This window comes from Ornithorhynchus anatinus, chromosome 5 (assembly GCF_004115215.2).
Source record: "Ornithorhynchus anatinus isolate Pmale09 chromosome 5, mOrnAna1.pri.v4, whole genome shotgun sequence".
In the NCBI taxonomy this organism is placed as follows: domain Eukaryota; kingdom Metazoa; phylum Chordata; class Mammalia; order Monotremata; family Ornithorhynchidae; genus Ornithorhynchus; species Ornithorhynchus anatinus.
In genome coordinates, this window is record NC_041732.1 from 94,537,830 (window position 1) to 94,557,532 (window position 19,703).

Sequence of the window (19,703 nt, forward strand, 5' to 3'; positions counted from 1 at the left end):
GTCTCATAATACACTGCTATTACAGTTTGTGTTTCACCCCAGATGGCCCTGGAAAAGAATCTCATCCCCTAATTAAAAGCAAGCAAACTTGACTGGTGGAGAGGACCTAAGCATCTTCTGAACAGATTCACGGAAAAATCCAGATGCTCTTGATTCTATATCTCTCTGAATCTAGAATCTGAATTAGAAGACTGGCTGTCTTCTGACTTTTCAGGTGCTAACATATCCCTTGCTGAGCATTTAAGAAAAAAATGATGTTTCTGAAGGATAGGTAGCTGCAGGGAGGTGAAATACTGATCTCTACTTGGACTGTGCTCCTATTCCAAAACTCTGGCTTTGGGAAACTTGGTTTTATGGGGAAGCTGCGGTTCATCAACTTTTCGTCAGCAATTCCCTGACGTGTCTAGTTTTCCTCCTTACTCACTTGTTCAGAGGCTAACCAGAGCTCTTAGGGAGTATGAGAAAGTGAAAGGTGCAAGGAAAAACGGTATAGGCCATCTGGAAAGAAGTCAGTTCAGATTCCATTTTTAAACTACAGTTCCCTCCAGAAGCACGCCCAGTTCTGTGTCCAACTAGGGTTTGATTCAGGGTTTCTGGAAACTTGGAGAAGCCCATGAAATCTTCAGCTGGACAGAACTCAGGAGGTAGCAGATGGCTTTCATAACACCGATCAATCATGAAGCAACTGCATCAGCCTGTGATGGTTTAGGTGCGATTCTGCCAAAAGCTGGAGGGCGGGGTGGAGACTGTATTATTTGACTGTATTATTTTCGTTGAAAACCAGTAGGTCAAGACACCCTCCTTGCCTTGTGCGTGACAGTGAGGGCAGGAATTTGGGAAGGGGAAGTGGTGGGGCTATAATTTCTTAGCATTCTAGGATATCCGTACTACAAGACCAGACTACCAGACTACCTAGAATGCTGTAGGACTTACACTGGGCCAGTCCTGAGCACTCTTCACTCAGACATGGAAATCCAAACATTTAAGTAAGCAAAATCTGATGAATGTTTGTACAAGGCTGACTGGCCAGTTTATCCAGGACAGTTTAAATATTGGGCCACCCAAATGTTTGCCTAAAACTGGTGGGGAAACACTACACAAATCTAATCCTGTCTTGGCTAAAATAGGACTTGTGGCCTGCCTACCTGACAAGACTCCTACAAGCCCTGTGAATCTCTGACTCTTAAAAATCCCTCGAGCATGTTTGGAGTCACAGCCTGAACCCCAAATGGCACTCTGTGACCGAATGTATTTATTTGTATGAAGATCTGTCTCCCCCTCTAGGCTGTAAGATCGTTGTGGGCAAGGATTGTGTTTATTTTGTTATATTGTAATCTCCCAAGTGCTTAGTATGGTGCTCTGCACACAGTAAGCACTCGATAAACACAAATGACTGATCGACTGACTGACTTACCCCAGATGGGTTGATCACCTCCATTTAAGAAGTATTCATGCTGGGTCTGGTCATTTTTTTGGCAATCAGCCTGCTTAACACCACACAGCCAACAAGAAGGACTTGTAGTGAGATTCACAGTGATCCCTTCTGGAATGCTAACTCCTGCTGCTGAAGCAATTTGGAGTTCCTTCAGCTCAAAAGAGAGTGATAGCTCCACAGCGATTTGCTGCGTGGCTTCCTTGCCAAAGAACTAGCTCTGGAGGCAAGTTTTTCTTTCAACTAGCAGGTCTGCGACTCTCCAGGTGACTGGCAGCTGGGAAAGAATTTATAAACCACCTTCAGGTGGGAAATACTTTTCTCTCATGACTGCACCATGAATGGTTTTGCAGTCATATATTCGGGCTATAAGCAGTACTTTTATGGTTTAAAAACAGTTTGAAAAGACTCTGATTTTCCCCCCAGCCCTCATTTCTTTCCTGAATGCTAGCTGGCATTCCCTAGGCCTGGTTCCCCTTACCTTATCCCTGGATCTCAAATGAGCACTGCATTGAAGATTCTAAAGCTTTCTCCCCCACCTGAAGGAAACCCTATCAGGTTGGCCCCTTCTAGAACACGAGGAATTAAAAAAGTTGGAGTGAGCACAAGATTTGGATTTGGAGGTTGCAGAGGTGAGTGGGAGGAAGAGACAGGAGACCTCTTTGTCCCCACTCCTCCCTGTCCACCTGATTCAGATGATTGCTTAGTCGCTTAGTAGCAGTAGCCTAATCGGAGGCAGAGAGATCAAGGAAAAACATCTCCCAGGGAGTGCATTCCTCAAGGCCCGTTCTCGGTGGAGGTCACAGTGTAGCTGTTTCAGTGTTTTCTCTGGTTTCAAAACTCTTGGGACTCCTAGTTGCCTCAATCAATCAATCTTGCCTCAATCAATGGTATTTTTTGAGTGCTTACTATCTGCAGAGCACTGTACTATGTGCTTGGAGGAGTTCAATATACAGAGCTGGATGAGCCATGATCCCTCACCCATGAGGAGCTTATGGTCTTCTGCCTCACCTGGAGGACACTGGGCCCAGAGCTGGTTCTCAAATTTCCCCAATTCTTTTTTGAACAGGTTCTAACACAAGTTTGGGCCCCCTCTGTGGGAGAATGTCATGCAAGCCCAGTGCATTCCTGAAAACCAAGAGTTGGCAAGCACCAGAAGAGGCCCAAAGGAGTCTTTTGAGCATCTGCTCTCCCTTTCCTAAAAGAGCACCGATGCCCCATGGCACCTCCGGCCTACACATCTTACATCCCAACTCCTTGATCTCCATCTTCAGAACCCAATCCCTCCAACCCTCCTCTGGGCACTGAGACCTAATGGAAAGAGCACAGGCCTGGGAATCAGAGGACTTGGGTTTGAATCCCGGCTCTGCCACCTGCCTGCTATGTGACTTTAGACAAGTCAATTAACTTCTCTGTGCCTCAGTTTCCTTATGTGTAAAATGGAGATCCAATACCCGTTCTTTCCCATCTCCCCCCAACAAAACTGTGAGCCCCTTGAGGGACAAGGACTTGTCTCTACCCACACTTAGTACAGTCCTTTGAAAATAGTAAGCACTATACAATACCATAATTATTATCTTTATTATTATCTCCTGGGTGGATCTTTCTCAGGTTGGCTGCTGAATTTACATCGTGGGCTTTTGGGGAACCAAGATGTGCAGGATCAAAGGCAGTACCTGTTTCCCTGCTGATAAGGCAATAGATTCCAGGGATTCCAGGCAATGATTTCCAATGCGTCTTTTTCTCCCCATCTCTCTGCCCTTTCATTGATTTTCCTGAGTCTGGAATTTGGATGATAGTTCAATAACACTTCTTCCTGCACTGCAAGAAACGTGGCATGTGGAGCTTCGATCTTGAAGCCGTCCAGTACCTGAAAAATTAGCTATCGACTTTAATTCAGCTCTTGCTGGAGACTACTTGAAACTCCTGCAGAGGAATGGCACCAAAGCATTTAGATGAAGCCAGAACATGAGAAAAATATCCTGTCTGAGAGTTTAAGGTTCAGACCTCACCTTATCCTCGGCCCCCTTTCTCCATTCAAATGAGAAAGCAGAAATGCGACTGCTTTCCTATGAAATTTTCAAGTTGGAGGGATTTCACAGAATATCTCTAAAACATCTTTCCTCCCGCCTAACCCCCAAAATAAAAGCCACTGTTTTGTTTTGTTTTTTAAAAAGAGAACTTGGTATAGTATAATTCAGTAATCTGGCAGGATGACGGAGAGTTTACACGAAACCCCATCCAGGGATGGCTTCTGCTCTTCTTGCCTGCATGTTTCTCCTGAGGCCGGGCTGGGATTCAGAGCCTTCCCAAAACAGGTTACTGAGTCCCAGGGAGGGGGAACAGTTATGTCGGTTCTTCAAGGGCATCTGGCCGGAGCAGGTGGAGTCAGCAGCACCGGCGATTGGTCTGCATCGTCGGCTTCCCCAGGCGGATTGTTCCATTGTTGCCATTTTCATGAGGATCCAAGGGTGGGATCTGGCGACCTAGAATAAAAAAAGACAAGAGACAGCTTTCTGCAGGAGGGCACAACACCCCCACCTCCCCATCAATGCCTTCCAACAGAGCGACCCCATCTGCCCAGCGATACCTCTGCTGAGGAATGCCAAGGGAAAATCCCAGGAGGGAGGGGCTCCCCGATAATAATTATGGTACTTGTAAAGGGCTTACTATGTGCCAAGCACTGTTCTAAGTACTGGAGTGGATACACTGTCCCTGGCCCACATGGAGCTCACGGTCTTAATCTCCATTTTACAGATGAGGTATAACTGAGGCACAGAGAATTGAAGTGACTTGTCCAAGGTGACACAGCGGACAAGTGGTGGAGCAGGGATTAGTATCCAGGTCTTTCTGACTCCCAGGCCCATGTTGGACCCACTAAGCCACACTGCTTCTGCTCTGCACACAGTAAGGGCTCAATTAATACAACTGAATGAATCTGATGTCACCAGAAACAGGGTGGCTGGCCCAGGCTCTACCTCTCTCCAGCTCTCACCCTTTCGACATAAACATGGGGAAGAACAAAGCAGGAGGAACTGCTTCCCTGGTGTGCTGCCGTGTCCTGAAAGCTGAGGCAGGAGGGAAGGTCGCGGTGGGTGTACCATCCGCAGCCCATTCCTCTCCCTCCCAGCCGCTATGGCTTCCCAGTCCTATTCCACTTTACCAACCTCCCCTTACTTAGCCCACCTCAGGGTAGACCTTCCTCATGGCCAGGGAATGCATCTACCAACTCTGTTATATTGTACTCTTCCAAACTCTTAGTACAGTACTCTGAACACATTATGTGCTCAATAAATACCACTGATTGATTGTTGTGCATAATGGGATTTGGATTTTTGCCCTAACGGTCTGGCATTAAACTGTCATGTTTCTTAACTTTATGAAATCCACTGGGGTGAGGCCCAGCGAAGGTGGGGTCGTGTCTCTGGGACTTGTGGTTTTCTGATGCCTGTTTGGCTTCAGGACAGGCTGGAGAGCCTTGCTGAATTGCCAGTCTGCAGCGGAAAGCTCCCTTCAGCTTTTTCAGAAGCAGATCGATTGCCAGAACCTTCGTTCACCCTCCACTTCCCACCCCGCAGCACTGCCTACTGAACACCAATCCTTTAGTAAGGCACAGGATGGGGAACATTAAAGATGCCACATACACAGGCTAATTTAGATCCATGGAAAACTGGACTTAGTTTACTTGCTTGAGTGATAGTACAGTGCTCTGCACATAGTAAGCGCTCAATAAATACTATTGAATGAAAGGAAATGAAGAAAAATGGACGTCCTTGACCATGAGGCCCGAGAGAAAGGTTCAGTATTAGAGTTGCTGGGCGGGTGGGCAGCTAGAATAGACTCTGGGCCTGGAGAACCAGTCAATAAAACAATATAACTGACACATTCCCTGCCCATAGCGAGCTTACAGTCTAGAGGAAGGATTCCCCGGTGTCTGTAAGCATGACGCAAATCAAATTTCCAGTCAAGAATGTGCTGGTAGTAGAGGAAGAGTGGTCAAAGAGATCCCCAAAGAGCCAAAAGACCAACAGGAAATTCATGGGCTCTGCCTCCCCTTGCTATTTCAGCAGTTCTGGATCATTAAGGGCCAGAAGGTGCTGGGAGAGCCTGGATATACCTGCAGTATACAAGGAATTCCCCCCACTGTAAAGTAGCCAATCAGTACCACCTCTTCCCTCACTGAACAGTTTTCCAAAGCTGCTGACAAGGGTAAAGGGAAGGTTTTTTTTGTTTTTTGATTTTTTTTAATGGTATTTGTTATGCACTTATTATGTGGCAGGCACTGTACTAAGCATCGAGGTATTCATTCAATAGTATTCATTGAGCGCTTACTATGTGCAGAATACTGTACTAAGCGCTTGGAATGTACAATTCGGCAACAGGTAGAGACAATCCCTGCCCATTGAAGGGCTTACAGTCTAATCGGGGGAGACAGACAGACAAAAATAATAGCAATAAATAGAATCAAGGGGATGTACATCTCATTAACAAAATAAATAGGGTAATGAAAATATATACAAATGAGTGGATGAGCCCAGGGCTGAGGGGAGGTGAAGGGAGAGGGGGAGGAGCAGAGGGAAAGCGGGGGAAAAGGGGGCTTAGCTGAGGGGAGGTGAAGGGGCGGGGCAGAGATGCAGCAGAGGGAGCAGAGGGAAAAGGGGAAGCTCAGTCTGGGAAGGCCTCTTGGAGGAGGTGAGCTCTCAGTAGGGCTTTGAAGAGGGGAAGAGAATTAAGAAGAGGTATATACAAGCTACCCCATTTTACAGATAAGGTAACTGAACCACAGAAAAGTTGAGTGAGAAGCAGTGTGGCCCAGAGCATAGAGAATGGGCCTGGGAGTCAGAAGGTCCTGGGTTTTAATTCCAGGTCCTTCATTTGTCTGCTGTGTGACCTCGGGCAAGTCACTAAACTTCTCTGGGCCACAATTACCTCATCTGTAAAATGAAGATTAAGGCTGTGAGCCCCATGTGGGACATGGACTGTGTCTATGTGCTTAGTACAGTTCTTGGCACATAGTAAGCATTTAATAATTAACATAAAAAATAGAAGTGAAAAGATTTGCCCAAGGTCTCACACCAGGCAAGCAGCAGAACCAGGACTAGAACTAGGTCTCCTAACTCCTAGCCCTGTGCTCTTTCGATTAAGTGATAATGCTTCAGGATGGGGGCTTGTCCCCCGTCTCCTGGGTCTAGATACATAGTGACTTTCTGTGGGTTTATCATCCGGTCTATTTACTGAGAGGCTGGAATTCCTTTCTGGTGATCTCTCAGCAGAAAAATAAGTCTTGCCTGGTGCACATATTTCTGCAGTTTTTCCTCTCTGGGTTCATGACACTGACCCTAGAACTCTTCAGAAAGGCATCATTCCTTCAATTAGAACACACACCATCTGGGTAAGTTTAAATCAAAAATGAGATGACTTTTTGGTTAAGTGTCCCAAACTCCACATTTTTATCTGCGGCTTAAAGAGGAGGACACTGAAGAACATTTTGTTTAGTTTTTACTAGCACATTACACTTGGAGGCTTCAAAAATGCTGAAATCCTTCCAGATAGAATCGAGTGTGCCTGTTTCTTTCTCAGCATCAATTGCCTTACTCCAGGCAAACACATCTACTTGAATGAGAGGTTGTGGAGTATGGCTTGGGGGTTTATGTATTAAGAAGTTTTTTTCTGAATTCAGAAGTGCTTGACAGAGCTGACCTTTGGCAGGGAGAGAGACAGAGAGACAGAGAATGAACGTTCTCTTGCCCACAGGATCTCAGATTTTATTATGGTACTTGTTAAGTGCTTACTATGTGACAAACACTGTTCTAAGTGCTGAGATGGACATAAGTTCATCAAGTTGTACAGAGTCCCTGTCCCACATAGGGCTCACATTCATCCCCATTTTGCAGATGAGGTAACTGAGGCACAAAGACTGGCCCAAGGTGACAGAGCAGTCATGTGGCAGAGCCAACGTTAGAATCCAGGTCCTTCTGACTCCTGGGCCTGTACACTAAGCCACACTGCTTCTCATCAGATTTTCACCTAGATGGGGGGGGGGGGGACTCAGCCCTTTCATCCACTCCTGATTGATACCGGTCCCATCAGAGACGAAAGTGACTTGAGTACTGTAGAGGGAGCATTAACAATCATTTGCAATGACTTTTTTATGGTTTCTGTTAAGCGTTTAGTGTGTGCCAGGCATTGTACTACACACTGGAGTAGACACAAGATTATGAGGTTGGACACAGTCCCTCTCCCACATGGAGCTCACAGTCTTAATCCCCATTTTAAAGATGAGGCAACGGAGTCCCAGAGAAGCGAAGTGACTTGCCCAAGGTCACACAGCAGACAAAATGGCAGAGCCGGGATTAGAACCCAGGTCCACCTGACTTCAAGGCCCATGCTCTACCCACTGGGCTAAGCTGCTTCTCAGACCCATGATTTCTCCAGCCTCGGGTTCTGCCTTCAAGAGTAGCAACAGAGTGATTAGAGGCACTATGTGGTGACTCCCAGAGTCAGGTAAGCTGGGGCAGCATGGAACGCGGCACCACTACAAGAATAAGAGCAGTGTGCCTGTTCTAGTTTGAGTGATTTCAAAGCAGATTTTTTTTTCCTTTCAGGCTGGGCCGAGCTGGCTGGAACAGGGACTTCCCAGTATTTTGGGGTCGCTGAAGTGTGTGCCCAGGGCAGACATAGCCTGAACACAGTGCCACAGCACGGGGCCCAATCCCCAATGTGCCAGGCAGCCGTTAGGCCACCAGCAGCGCCATCTGCTCTCACCACCAGCCGGGGTGGCTCCAGCTGGGACTCAGAGGTCACTCTGAGGTGGAGTGTGGGGAAGCCTCCCTACGCTCCTACTCCGCTCTCTCACCCAACAGAACATGACCTCCAATCTGGCCTGGGATCTGAGGAGTCCCCTTGTCCTCAGTGCGAGCAGGGGGAGCCAGACTCTCTGTCCTGGTTATAACAATAACAACGGTAATTATTAATGGTAATTATTATTATTATGATTATTAGGGTGAGCCAGAGTTTCTGCCCTGCTTTGAAATGCCCTGTCTTATTTCTCTCCCTCTCAAGCTCCCATGGGCAATGCCTGGTCTTCCTTCCCACAAAGGCCAGAAACCTTCAAAGGCCCTCACTGTGATATGAATACTTTGACTCGATGATTGCCCTCCTGGAAAAGCCAACCTACAGGTTAGGAGTGTTATCTAGCCTCCTCGACTTTCTCTCCATAGGCTCTGATGTTCCATCTAGTAACTCGTATAAGATTTTACTTATACATGTATAAGGAATTGTTCCCATTCCTTTAAGCCTTTGACATGCCCTTGCTAAACCAGGGGAGCGGAGATATAGCATTTCCAGCTGCTTGGCCTCGTGGATAGAGGATGGGCATGGGAGTCCGAAGGACCTGGGTTCCAATCCCGGCTCAGCGACTTGTCTGTTGGGGTGACCTTAGGCAAGTCACTTAAATTCGCTGTGCCTGTTACCTCATCTGTAAAATGGATATTAAGACTGTGAGTCCCATGTGGGACAGGGACTGTGTTCAAACTGATTTGCTTAAATCCACCCCAGCACTTAGTACAGTGTCTGATACATAGTAAGAACCTAACAAATACCATAATTATTTTGAGTAGTAGTATTAGAGTCTAAATCTGTTATATCCCACAGTTCTCTTTTCCTTTTTGCACAACCAGTAGAAGAAATGTCCTATTTGTTCTAAACTCTCCTTAGTTTCAGGTGACTTAGTTCTAGCTCACCTCTAGGCTTTTATGATTTTGATTTTGAGGTGATTTTGTGTGAGTTTGTGTGTCCGTGTGCTTTTTACTCATGAGAGAGATGAGTACTAAAAGATATTTTCTTTCCATTTTATGGGTAAGGCTATACTTCAAGGCTTTGAATCTCATATCTAAGTGATTACAGACAGAAAATACTGAATTTAAAAAAGACCCTTTTTGACGAAGCTAGACTGTAAGCTCACTATGGGCAAGGAACGTGTTGTTACTTCTGTTGTACTCTATCAAGTACTTAATACAGTGGTATGCACATAGTAAGCTCTCAATAAATAAAACTGACTGAAAACCTAGAAATTAAAGTCTTGAGGTTCATATGTATTTGGTAAAAAAAATTGCTAGTTTCTGGTCATATAATTAGATGAGGGTCAATCGTCTGGCTCCTTTGAACACAGAGGAATTTTCCTTCTCCAGATTGGGTTATTTCATCTCCTAATCCATTTGGGTCATTTTAGCAACTAGTAGACTTGCGGGGACAAAGAGGGCTCCTTCTATGTTCATTATCACTATCATTATTGTCATTATTTTGACTATTGGTATTTTTCTTACTCATTTCTTTCTGGTTTCCACTGTGTGTGTATTATATTCTTCTGATACACATGTCCTCTTCCACTAAGATTGTGAGTCTTTTTATGTACCAGGCACAGTATTTTAATTTGTTTTCCTTATGATAATAATAATGTTGGTATTTGCTAAGCACTTACTATGTGCAGAGCACTGTTCTAAGTGCTGTGGGAGATACAGGGTCATCAGGTTGTCCCATGTGAGGCTCACAGTTAATCCCTATTTTACAGATGAGGTAACTGAGGCCCAGAGAAGTTAAGTGACTTGCCCACAGTCACACAGCTGACAAGTGGCAGAGCTGGGATTCGAACTCATGACCTCTGACTCCCAAGCCCAGGCTCTTTCCACTAAGCCATGCTGCTTCTCTAATAATAATAATAATAATGATGGTATTTGTTAGGTGCTCACTATGTGCCAGGCACTGTACAAAGTGCTGGGTGGATACAAATAATTCAGGTTGGACACAGTCCCTGTTCTTCATGGGGCTCACAGTCTTCATCCCCATTTTACAGATGAAGTAAGCGAGGCACAGAGAAGTTAATTGACTTGCCCAAGGCCACACAGCAGACAAGTGGTGGAACCAGGACGCCCGCATATGGCACAGTGTTTTGCACTCACTAATAAATCAATCAATCAAAAGTATTTATTGAGCACTCACTGTTTGTAGAACACTGTACTAACCACAGGAGTAGATATAAGCTAATTAGGTTGCACACAGTCCATGTCCCATGTGGGGCTACCAGTTTTAATCCCTATTTTACAGATGAGGTAACTGAGGCACCAGGAAAGTGAAGTGATTTGCCCATAGTCACACAGTAGACAAGTGGCAGAGCCAGGACTAGAACCCAGGTCTTTCCGACTCCCAGGCTTGTGCTCTTTCCACTAGGCCACACTGCAGTACAACAGAGTTGGTAAATATAAGGATAATAAGACGCCATCTGATCTAGCCTTCTAATATATCTACCGGCAGGTAATTGACCAGTCATTCAGGGCAGAGCATGTCCTGTTCCTTTCTTAAAGATTACCCAGGATGGTCACTCCACAAGCCCCATCTGTAGCCCATTTCAGTGTCTTTTCATTCCGAATATCTTTTCTTACTCTTCTGTATGTCCAACTGAAATTCATCCTGTTTTAATTTATGGTAATTTCCTTCTGTTTGGGTCTCAGTGACTTGAAGAAGAACTAGCCAGTTTCTTCCACCTTTCACTGACTTGAAGGCCACTAATCAATCAATCAATCAATCAATCAATGGTATTTATTGAGCACTTAATGTATGCAGAACACTGTAATAAGCACTTGGACGAGTACAGTAATAATAATAGTAATATTTGTTAAATGCTTTCTATGTGCTAAGCACTGTTCTAAGCACTGGGGGGCAGATATAAGGTGAGCAGGTTGTCCCATGTGGGGCTCACAATCTTAATCCCCATTTTACAAATGAGGTAACTGAGGCCCAGAGAAGTTAAGTGACTTGCCCAAAGTCACACAGCTGACAAGCAGCGGAGCTGGGATTAGAACCCATGACCTCTGATTCCTAAACCCAGACTCTTTCCACTGAGCCATGCTGCAGTACAATAGAGTTGGTAGACATGTTTCCTGACCACAAGTACCTTATAGTCTAAAGGGGGAAATAGCCATTTAAATAAATAAATACATAAATCTCAGATGTTTACCTTTTTCCACTCCTGGTTCCCTGCTATCTTTAGTTTTCTCTTCTCATAGTTAAACAACCCACTTGCTTTTATTTTCCATCATAGAGTCTATTTTCATCCCTTTTATCACTTGTGTTGATCTTTGCAGACCCCTACCCCATTTTTCTATCTCCATTTGAGACTATAAGCAACTTATGGGCAGGAATCACGTCTATTAATTGTACTGTACTGTACTTGAGAAAATACCGTACTTTCCCAAGAACTTAGTACAGTGCTCTGCACCTCGTAAGTGCTCAATAAATGCCACTGATTGATTGAGAGTGCAGGGCCCTACAATGGACCACGAAGGATTACAAAAGAGTCTGATTAATGTGAGGAAGTTTGGAAGAAGCACTTTCTGACTCTTCTATACACTGTTTCTCTTGTGCTATCTCAGGATCTCATTTTTTTAAAAAAAACACCACAGTGCTGGCATATATTCGGCTTCTGGCCAACCATAACTCCCAGAATGTTTTCTATTTATTTGTGCCTCGCAGGTCTCCATAAATCAATCAATGAATATCAATCAATAGTACTTATTTGAGTGCCTATGATTTACAGAGCACTGTACTAAGATTGTGGGAGAATACGATAGAGTAAGAAGACAAAATCCTTGCCCTCAAGAAGTTTACAGTATAGTGGATTGTACCACCTCTAGCCTTTCCCCTTTCTGTATTCATCATGTTTGTTTTATGCCCATCAGTGCACCTACCTGCAAACTTACATTAGGCCCAGCCCTTCTAAATTTCCTTCCATTTCTATAGGACCAGTATCCAATTTACCTAAGTCACTTTGGATCCTACTTCAGTCTTCAAAATGATTAGCTCCAACCCTCTCCTTCCTCCCAGTCAGTGTCATTTGCAAATTTGATGAGTGTCATCTTAATTCTTTCTTGCAGATTGTCAATTAAGAGACTGAACAGAGCCAGTAGTAATAATAATAATAATTACAGTGGTATTTGTCAATAAGCACTGGGGAAGATACAAGTTAAGCACGTTGGATACAGTCCCTGTCCCATGTAGGGCTCGCAGCCTAAGAGGGAGGGAGAACAGGTATTGAATCCCTGTTTTATAGATGAGGAAACTGAGGCCCAGAAAAGAAGGTCTGATGCCTGTGTGTAACCACTCACTGCACCGTCACGTCTGTCCCTGAGATATGGGGGTTTGGCCTCTGAGACACCTGTGCACTTGCCTAAAAGAAGTATTTTCCCAGCTTGTCAGCAAGGATGCCAATGGGATGGAATTAATTGCCTCGCTGAAGCCTATTTTCATCCCATATCTTGCTTCTCCCTCATCTAAATCACCCATCACTCTGTCAGGGGAAGAGAGTGTAAATTAATCTGGTTTGATTGGCTCTCCACAAGTTGGTTGCTTCCTAGTTCTTTTTGCTCTTTTAGGCGACTGCAAATTGATTTGGTATAATGCCTGTTTTCTTTGAAGGGAGTTAACTTGACATAAGTACAACTTAAGCAGAATAAACACCAGATCCCATGTAGGAAAAACGTCAAAATCAATTTTGTCCTTGAACTATTTTAGCAGCTATAGGACCTTTCATTGCTGTCTCCTTGTTTTCACCCATGAAGCAAAAGTGGCTGTCTAGTGTTATTATTATTAATAATTATAGTAGTATTTCTTAAGCACTTACTATGTGCCAGGCCCTGTACTAAGTGCTGGGGTAGATACAAGATAATTGGGTTGGACACGGTTCCTTTCCTACATTGGGCTCACAGTCTTAATCTCCATTTTACAGATGAGATAACTGAGACACAGAGAAGTGAAGTGACTTGTCCAAGGTTACACGGCAGACAAGTGGCAGAGCCGGGATTAGAACCAAGGTCCTTCTCTCTCCTGGGCCTGTGCTCTATCCACTAGGCCATGCCGCTTCCCTTATAATGAGACATTAGGGAAGTTATGAGTTATAATTTAACTCATGCAAGTTTGGAATCTCATCTTAGCGGGCACCCCCATGCCTCACTGCATGAATCTGTGCATTCAACCTCTTGAGCCAACCTCTACACTTAGTAGAGCTTGTTCAGCTCAGAGCATCCCTCTCTGGACCAAGAGTAGAATATTGTCCATCCCTGGAAGACTTGGAAAACTTACTAAACACAATTGATTCATAAAAATAGAAGAAAAAAAGGGAAAGAAATAGATATGAGTGTTTGCCCATCTGCAAAGATATAAATTGAAGTGAAACCTCCTGAGGCATATCAGAGAATTCATAGAGCAAGTAAGGAAAAAAAGATCTGTTTGCCCTAAGCAAAAATATGGGAGCCCAGGAAACAAAATGGAGGAAAATGAAAGAGAATGATATCGAGAACCGAACTAAAATGTAGTACAAGAGAGGAATCTAAACAAAAAAAGTGCCAGTGTAGAGTCAGAGCACGCACAGGAAATGGCTGAAGGCCCACCACCCAAGAGGAGAAAAGTAACAGCTGTGACTAAACATGCAATTTCATTTCATTTTTGTTCTATATTGGAGTCTGGTAGCTACCAATTCCTAGGCTGGAACTAAAATGCATGGGCTTTCCCTCACCGAGTTTCAGAAGAAACATTTAAGGGCCTGCCTGCCCCATTTCAAGGCTATCTGCTTTCTTTCAGGAAAATAGAACCATAACAATGTTTATAATGTTTCACAATCGGGTCCATTTCACAATCCAAATCTTACTAAAAATGTCCCAGGGCGTGCAGTCAGGATGACTTGTTACTGAGTATAGATATCAGCAGGAACAGGGGACTTATAGATGATACTCCAGACTTGCTCAGATGGTTTGAAAACTTCTTGTTCTCTCCCAGTTCCCAGCTCTCCTCCCCACCCCCGCCAGCCTCTCCCTGCCACGTGAATAATGTTGCTTCAGCAGACGATCTAGATGTCACAATGTTACATATCTAATAATAATAATCATGATATTGGTTAAGGGCTTACTATGTGCCAAGCACTGTTCTAAACACTGGGGTAGATACAAGGTAATCAGGTTGTCCTCTGTGGGGCTCATAATCTCCATCCTCATTTGACAGATGAGGTAACTGAGGCACAGAGAAGTTGAGTGACTTAACCAATGTTGCACAGCTGATAAGTGATGGGGCCGGGATTAGAACCCACGATCTCCGACTCCCAAGCCCGTGTTGTTTCTACTAAGCCACGCTGCTTCTCTTTGCCACACTGCCTAACGAATGCCATTATTATTATTATTATTATATCTCCATGGCTTCTTTGCCAAATGTTCTGGTTTGGTACATGGTACGTTTGCCGGCGGTGCCAAATTCGAACCTACAAGCAAAGGCGTGGACTCATTCGGCTCTGTTGAGGATTTTTTTTTAATGGTATTTGTTAAGTGCTTACTATGTGCCAGACATTGTAGTAAGCGCTGGAATAGATACAAGTTAATCAGGTTGGACACAGTGCACGTCCCACAACCAGACTGTGAGCCCGTTGTGGGCAGGGACGCTCTACATTTGTTGCTGAATTGTACTTCCCAAGCACTTAGTTCAATCCTCTGCACACAATAAGCGCTCAATACATACAACTGAATGAATGAATTTTAAAGATGAGGCAACAGAGCACAGAGAAGTTAAGTGCTTGCCCCAAGGTTACGCAGCAGACAAGTGACTCCCAACCCCATGTTCTATCCACTAGGCCATGCTGCTTCTCACAAAGCCACACATTAGACAAGTGGCAGAGCCAGTGGTCTATCGACAAATCACGCTGCTTCTTACGTACTTTTGTGTACTTCATTCAATTCCCTCATCGGGTAAGTGAGGATAAAATTCCTCCCTCCTAGACTGTGAGCCCCTTGTGGAAAACGGACTGTGTCCAACCTGATTACCTTGAACCTCCACCCAGTGCTTAGCACATCATAACCACTTAAAAACAGACCATCTTTATACTGAGAAAACATAGAAGGAGGGAAGTGAGTTTTGGGTTTTGTTTTTTTTACATTTGTCTTGCTGTCACCACCAACAAGCTGTTCAAGCCTCCCCCTCCCTCTGGCTCCAAGGACCGAGGCTTCTCTTTTCTTCCCCTTTCCGCCCACCTTGCATAGTCAGGCTTGGCCCAAGATATCGGTAGTCCCATGACTTCTTTTTTCGTAGGACAGAAACACTGTGTCTAAGGGGGCCCACTGGCCTTTAAAAAAGCCACAATCTGACAAAGCAATTTAAAGGATAAGGCACTGTGTAAACCAAAAACAGCCTTGGAAAACAGCTTAAAGGAATCTGAAACCAAAGCCACCCTACAGTAGTTCAAGTTATTTGCTGTGTATTTGTCATTAGGGATTTTTTCCTCCATCTTTGGGCTACAAAACCAACTCCAGTTAGCAAACAGATTATCTCATGGACTGAGGAGCTAGGCACTTTATTTCTAATTTATTACCACTTTGGGAAAAACAACAGAGGGAAATTTCCTTCATCTCCAACAATATGACTGATCCTACCAGAGGCTTTATCTTTTTTAAGCCTCTAATTTTTTTCACTCATCTTTAATAGTTTTTTGCATCTTTCCTTCCCAATAAGTTTGTCTTTAGAAGATTGTTTCTGGGAACAGAGGGAATGACCCTCTCTATTTCTATTTTAAGCACAAGGGTTGGGCAGAAGGCTTGCTCTGCAAATGAGAAACAGGGAAAGCAATGAGTGAAAGTCTCTAGAAATCCCCTAAATTTTTCATTCCTCTCCTGGAGCCTCTCCTGGAAAACTTTCAATTGTAGAGAGGGAGGGAAGAAAGAAAGAAGATATAATGTGTATGTGTTTGTGTGTGTGTGTGTGTATTCATTCATTCATTCATTCAATAGTATTTATTGAGCGCTTACTATGTGCAGAGCACTGTACTAAGCGCTTGGGCATTCATTCAATAGTATTTATTGAGCGCTTACTATGTGCAGAGCACTGTACTAAGCGCTTGGGATGAACAAGTCGGCAACAGATAGACAGACGGGAACGATGGCAATAAATAGAGTCAAGGGGAAGAACATCTCGTAAAAACAATGGCAACTAAATAGAATCGAGGCGATGTACAATTCATTAACAAAATAAATAGGGTAACGGAAATATATACAGTTGAGCGGACGAGTACAGTGCTGTGGGGATGGGAAGGGAGAGGTGGAGAAGCAGAGGGAAAAGGGGAAAAAGAGGGTTTAGCTGCGGAGAGGTGAAGGGGGGGTGGCAGAGGGAGTAGAGGGAGAAGAGGAGCTCAGTCTGGGAAGGCCTCTTGGAGGAGGTGAGTTTTAAGTAGGGTTTTGAAGAGGGGAAGAGAATCAGTTTGGCGGAGGTGAGGAGGGAGGGCGTTCCGGGACCGCGGGAGGACGCGGCCCGGGGGTCGACGGCGGGATGGGCGAGACCGAGGGACGGCGAGGAGGTGGGCGGCGGAGGAGCGGAGCGTGCGGGGTGGGTGGTAGAAAGAGAGAAGGGAGGAGAGGTAGGAAGGGGCAAGGTGATGTACAGCCTTGAAGCCTAGAGTGAGGAGTTTTTGTTTGGAGCGGAGGTCGATAGGCAACCACTGGAGTTGTTTAAGAAGGGGAGTGACAGGCCCAGATCGTTTCTGCGGGAAGATGAGCCGGGCAGCGGAGTGAAGAATAGACCGGAGCGGGGCGAGAGAGGAGGAAGGGAGGTCAGAGAGAAGGCCGACACGGTAGTCTAGCCGGGATATAACGAGAGCCCGTAGCAGTAAGGTAGCCGTCTGGGTGGAGAGGAAAGGGCGGATCTTGGCGATATCGTAGAGGTGAAACCGGCAGGTCTCGGTAACGGATAGGACGCGTGGGGTGAACGAGAGAGACGAGTCAAGGATGACACCGAGATCGCGGGCCCGAGAGACGGGAAGGATGGTCGTGCCATCCACGGTGATAGAGAAGTCTGGGAGAGGACCGGGTTTGGGAGGGAAGATGAGGAGCTCAGTCTTGCTCATGTTGCAATAATGCTACAAGTCAGATAATATTACTTATTTTATATTTTTAAAGTGAATACAATACAAATTTTAAGATAGGGAAATAGAAAAAATTTGTTCCTGAAGTAGGAAGCAGCATGACATAGTGAAAGAGCACGTGCCTGGGACTTAGAAGACTTGAGTTCTAATCCCAGTTCTGCCACTTCTCTGCTCTGAGACCTTGAGTCACTTAACTTCTCCGTGCCTCAGTTACCCTCATCTGCAAAATGGGTTTAAGACTAAGAGAAACACGGACTTCATCCAGTCTGATTACTGTATATTCTCCCCGATGCTCTCAGTACAGTGCCCGGCATGTAGTAAATGCTTAACAAATACCAAAACCTCCTCTGGCCTGAACTGTAGAAATAATTGAGTGAAAGTGGGGAGTAGTTGGATCTAAATGATCAGAAAATTGCCCAATTGCCTTACTTCATGTTTTGCTCAGAGCTGAGCACTGCAGAGAATTCTTTCCAGTTGTGACACTCCTTATCTGGATGGGCTGGTGACAAGAAGGAATTTTTCAATATTCTTGTCTGTGCTAAGTAACTATATGTTTTGGGAACTGTTTGCTTTCTCTAATGGGGCCTTTTCTTATTTGAAGAATAAACTCCCAGGCTCAGATATCCCTGGTTAACTAAGGGGCTGCAAAAAATACTTCAAAGATGTGGATTGGAATTTATTTACATTTGTAAGTGATTGACCACTATTTAATAATAATCAAATCATAGGCCCAAAGTCCTGCATAAAAAAATGAAACTTCCATGCCTGTGGAATCTAGGCTCTAAGTGGTCTAACCCACTACTCATCAAACAATAAATCATCTCTGCGGAAATAGATGGATTCTTGCAACAAGTGAAATTCTCATCCTTTCAGAAGATGGTTTGAACAGACTGCTGAGGCTGAGGAAGGTCAGAATGAATTCTTCATGCAGACACACTAAATCCACAGTGCTTTATTGGACAGCCAGCATTACCGGGCTAATCTGAATTCTATGCTTCAATGAACAGCTGTAAATCTATCACTCGGAAATTCTACAGCCAATGTGAACACATCCCAAGGAGGTTCCAGGTTGTGAACAATCAGCAAAGACAGCAGCCAAGGGTGGGGAGCGGGAGAAGAGGAAATGAATTCAACTGTACGGCTTTCAAGAAACAAAGGGGATGTAGAGGGAAAAGCTGTTTTTCAACTCCCTCATGTGGAGATTGATATTCCAAGGCAAAATTCCTGTCCCCAGTGAGTTTTCCCTGGAGCCAATATAAACAAACATAGGTTGCCAATTGTGGGTCCAATTCCCAGAGACCATGATAATGAACAGAAATGAGTTGAATGGAAACCAAATCTGTTTTAGGAAGTGCCAGCCCATGGAGCTTTTGCCAAACAGCCTCTAGCAAGGTCAAACTCCAACTACTTTTTGGGGATGGTCAATTCAAAACTACAATTCAAACTACTTTTTAATGACGTGGGGGCTAGAGGAGGGCTAGATTTCCCCTGAGGTAGATTCCCCAGAGGCCTCAGGTTTGTCTGTTATTCTGTGATGATAATTAATATCCTCCAGTTGATTAACTCCCTTCTCAGGGTCATACCTGGAGAGTTTCCAGTACTCTACCAGTTTTGACTATGGGAGGGAGAGTCAAGCAGTGGCATACTCATTCCATTCCTAGCTTGGCCAGTGGCTAGTGAGTAGAATCTGCTACAGTTAAAAAAAATCACCTCTGCTGGGCAGCAACGACATGGGAGAGAGTCAAATTTCCTACACGGAAGGAGGCAATGGTAAACCAGTTCAACATTTTTACCAAGAAAACTCTATGGAATCACTACCAGAACGATGGCAGATGGACGTGGGGCGTTCCGGGAGAGATGGGTCCATGGCGTCGTTACGGATCGCAGATGACTCGATATCATAAGACAAGACAAGTTGACCAACTGCAGCTAACTGAGGTTTCCATAGGCTAATTTTTTTCATGGTATCTGTTAAGCGCTGTGTCAGGCACCGTTCTAAATGCCGGGGTAGGTACAAGATAATCAGGTTGGTCACATGGGGCTCACAGCTTGAATGCCCATTTTACAGATGAGGTAACTGAGGCACAGAGCACTCAAGTGACTTGCCCAAAGTCACCCAGCAGATAAGTGGCAGAGCCGAGATTAGTATTCAAGTCTACTGAATCTCAGGCCCGAGCTGTTTCCACTAGGCCACGCTGCTTCTTGACTAGTATGCCAGACCACTGCTCTCTCCTTCTTCAAAGTATTACTAAGGTCACATCTCCTTCAAAGGGCCTTCCCCATTTGAGTCCTCTTTTCCCCAGCTCACTCTCCCTTCTGCATCATGTA

The 19,703-nt window shown here is 44.8% G+C and overlaps 1 protein-coding gene across 1 annotated transcript in view; it reads right to left on the reverse strand.

The window, feature by feature from the left end:
* Positions 1-1,336: 1,336 nt before the first annotated feature.
* RAB31 (RAB31, member RAS oncogene family) overlaps positions 1,337-19,703 on the reverse strand; it is a 165,174-nt gene continuing 146,807 nt past the window's right edge. The window contains exon 7 of the mRNA XM_029065627.2: positions 1,337-3,918. Coding sequence (XP_028921460.1) covers positions 3,821-3,918 — 98 coding nt within the window. The 3' untranslated portion in view covers positions 1,337-3,820. The remainder of the gene's footprint in view (positions 3,919-19,703) is intronic.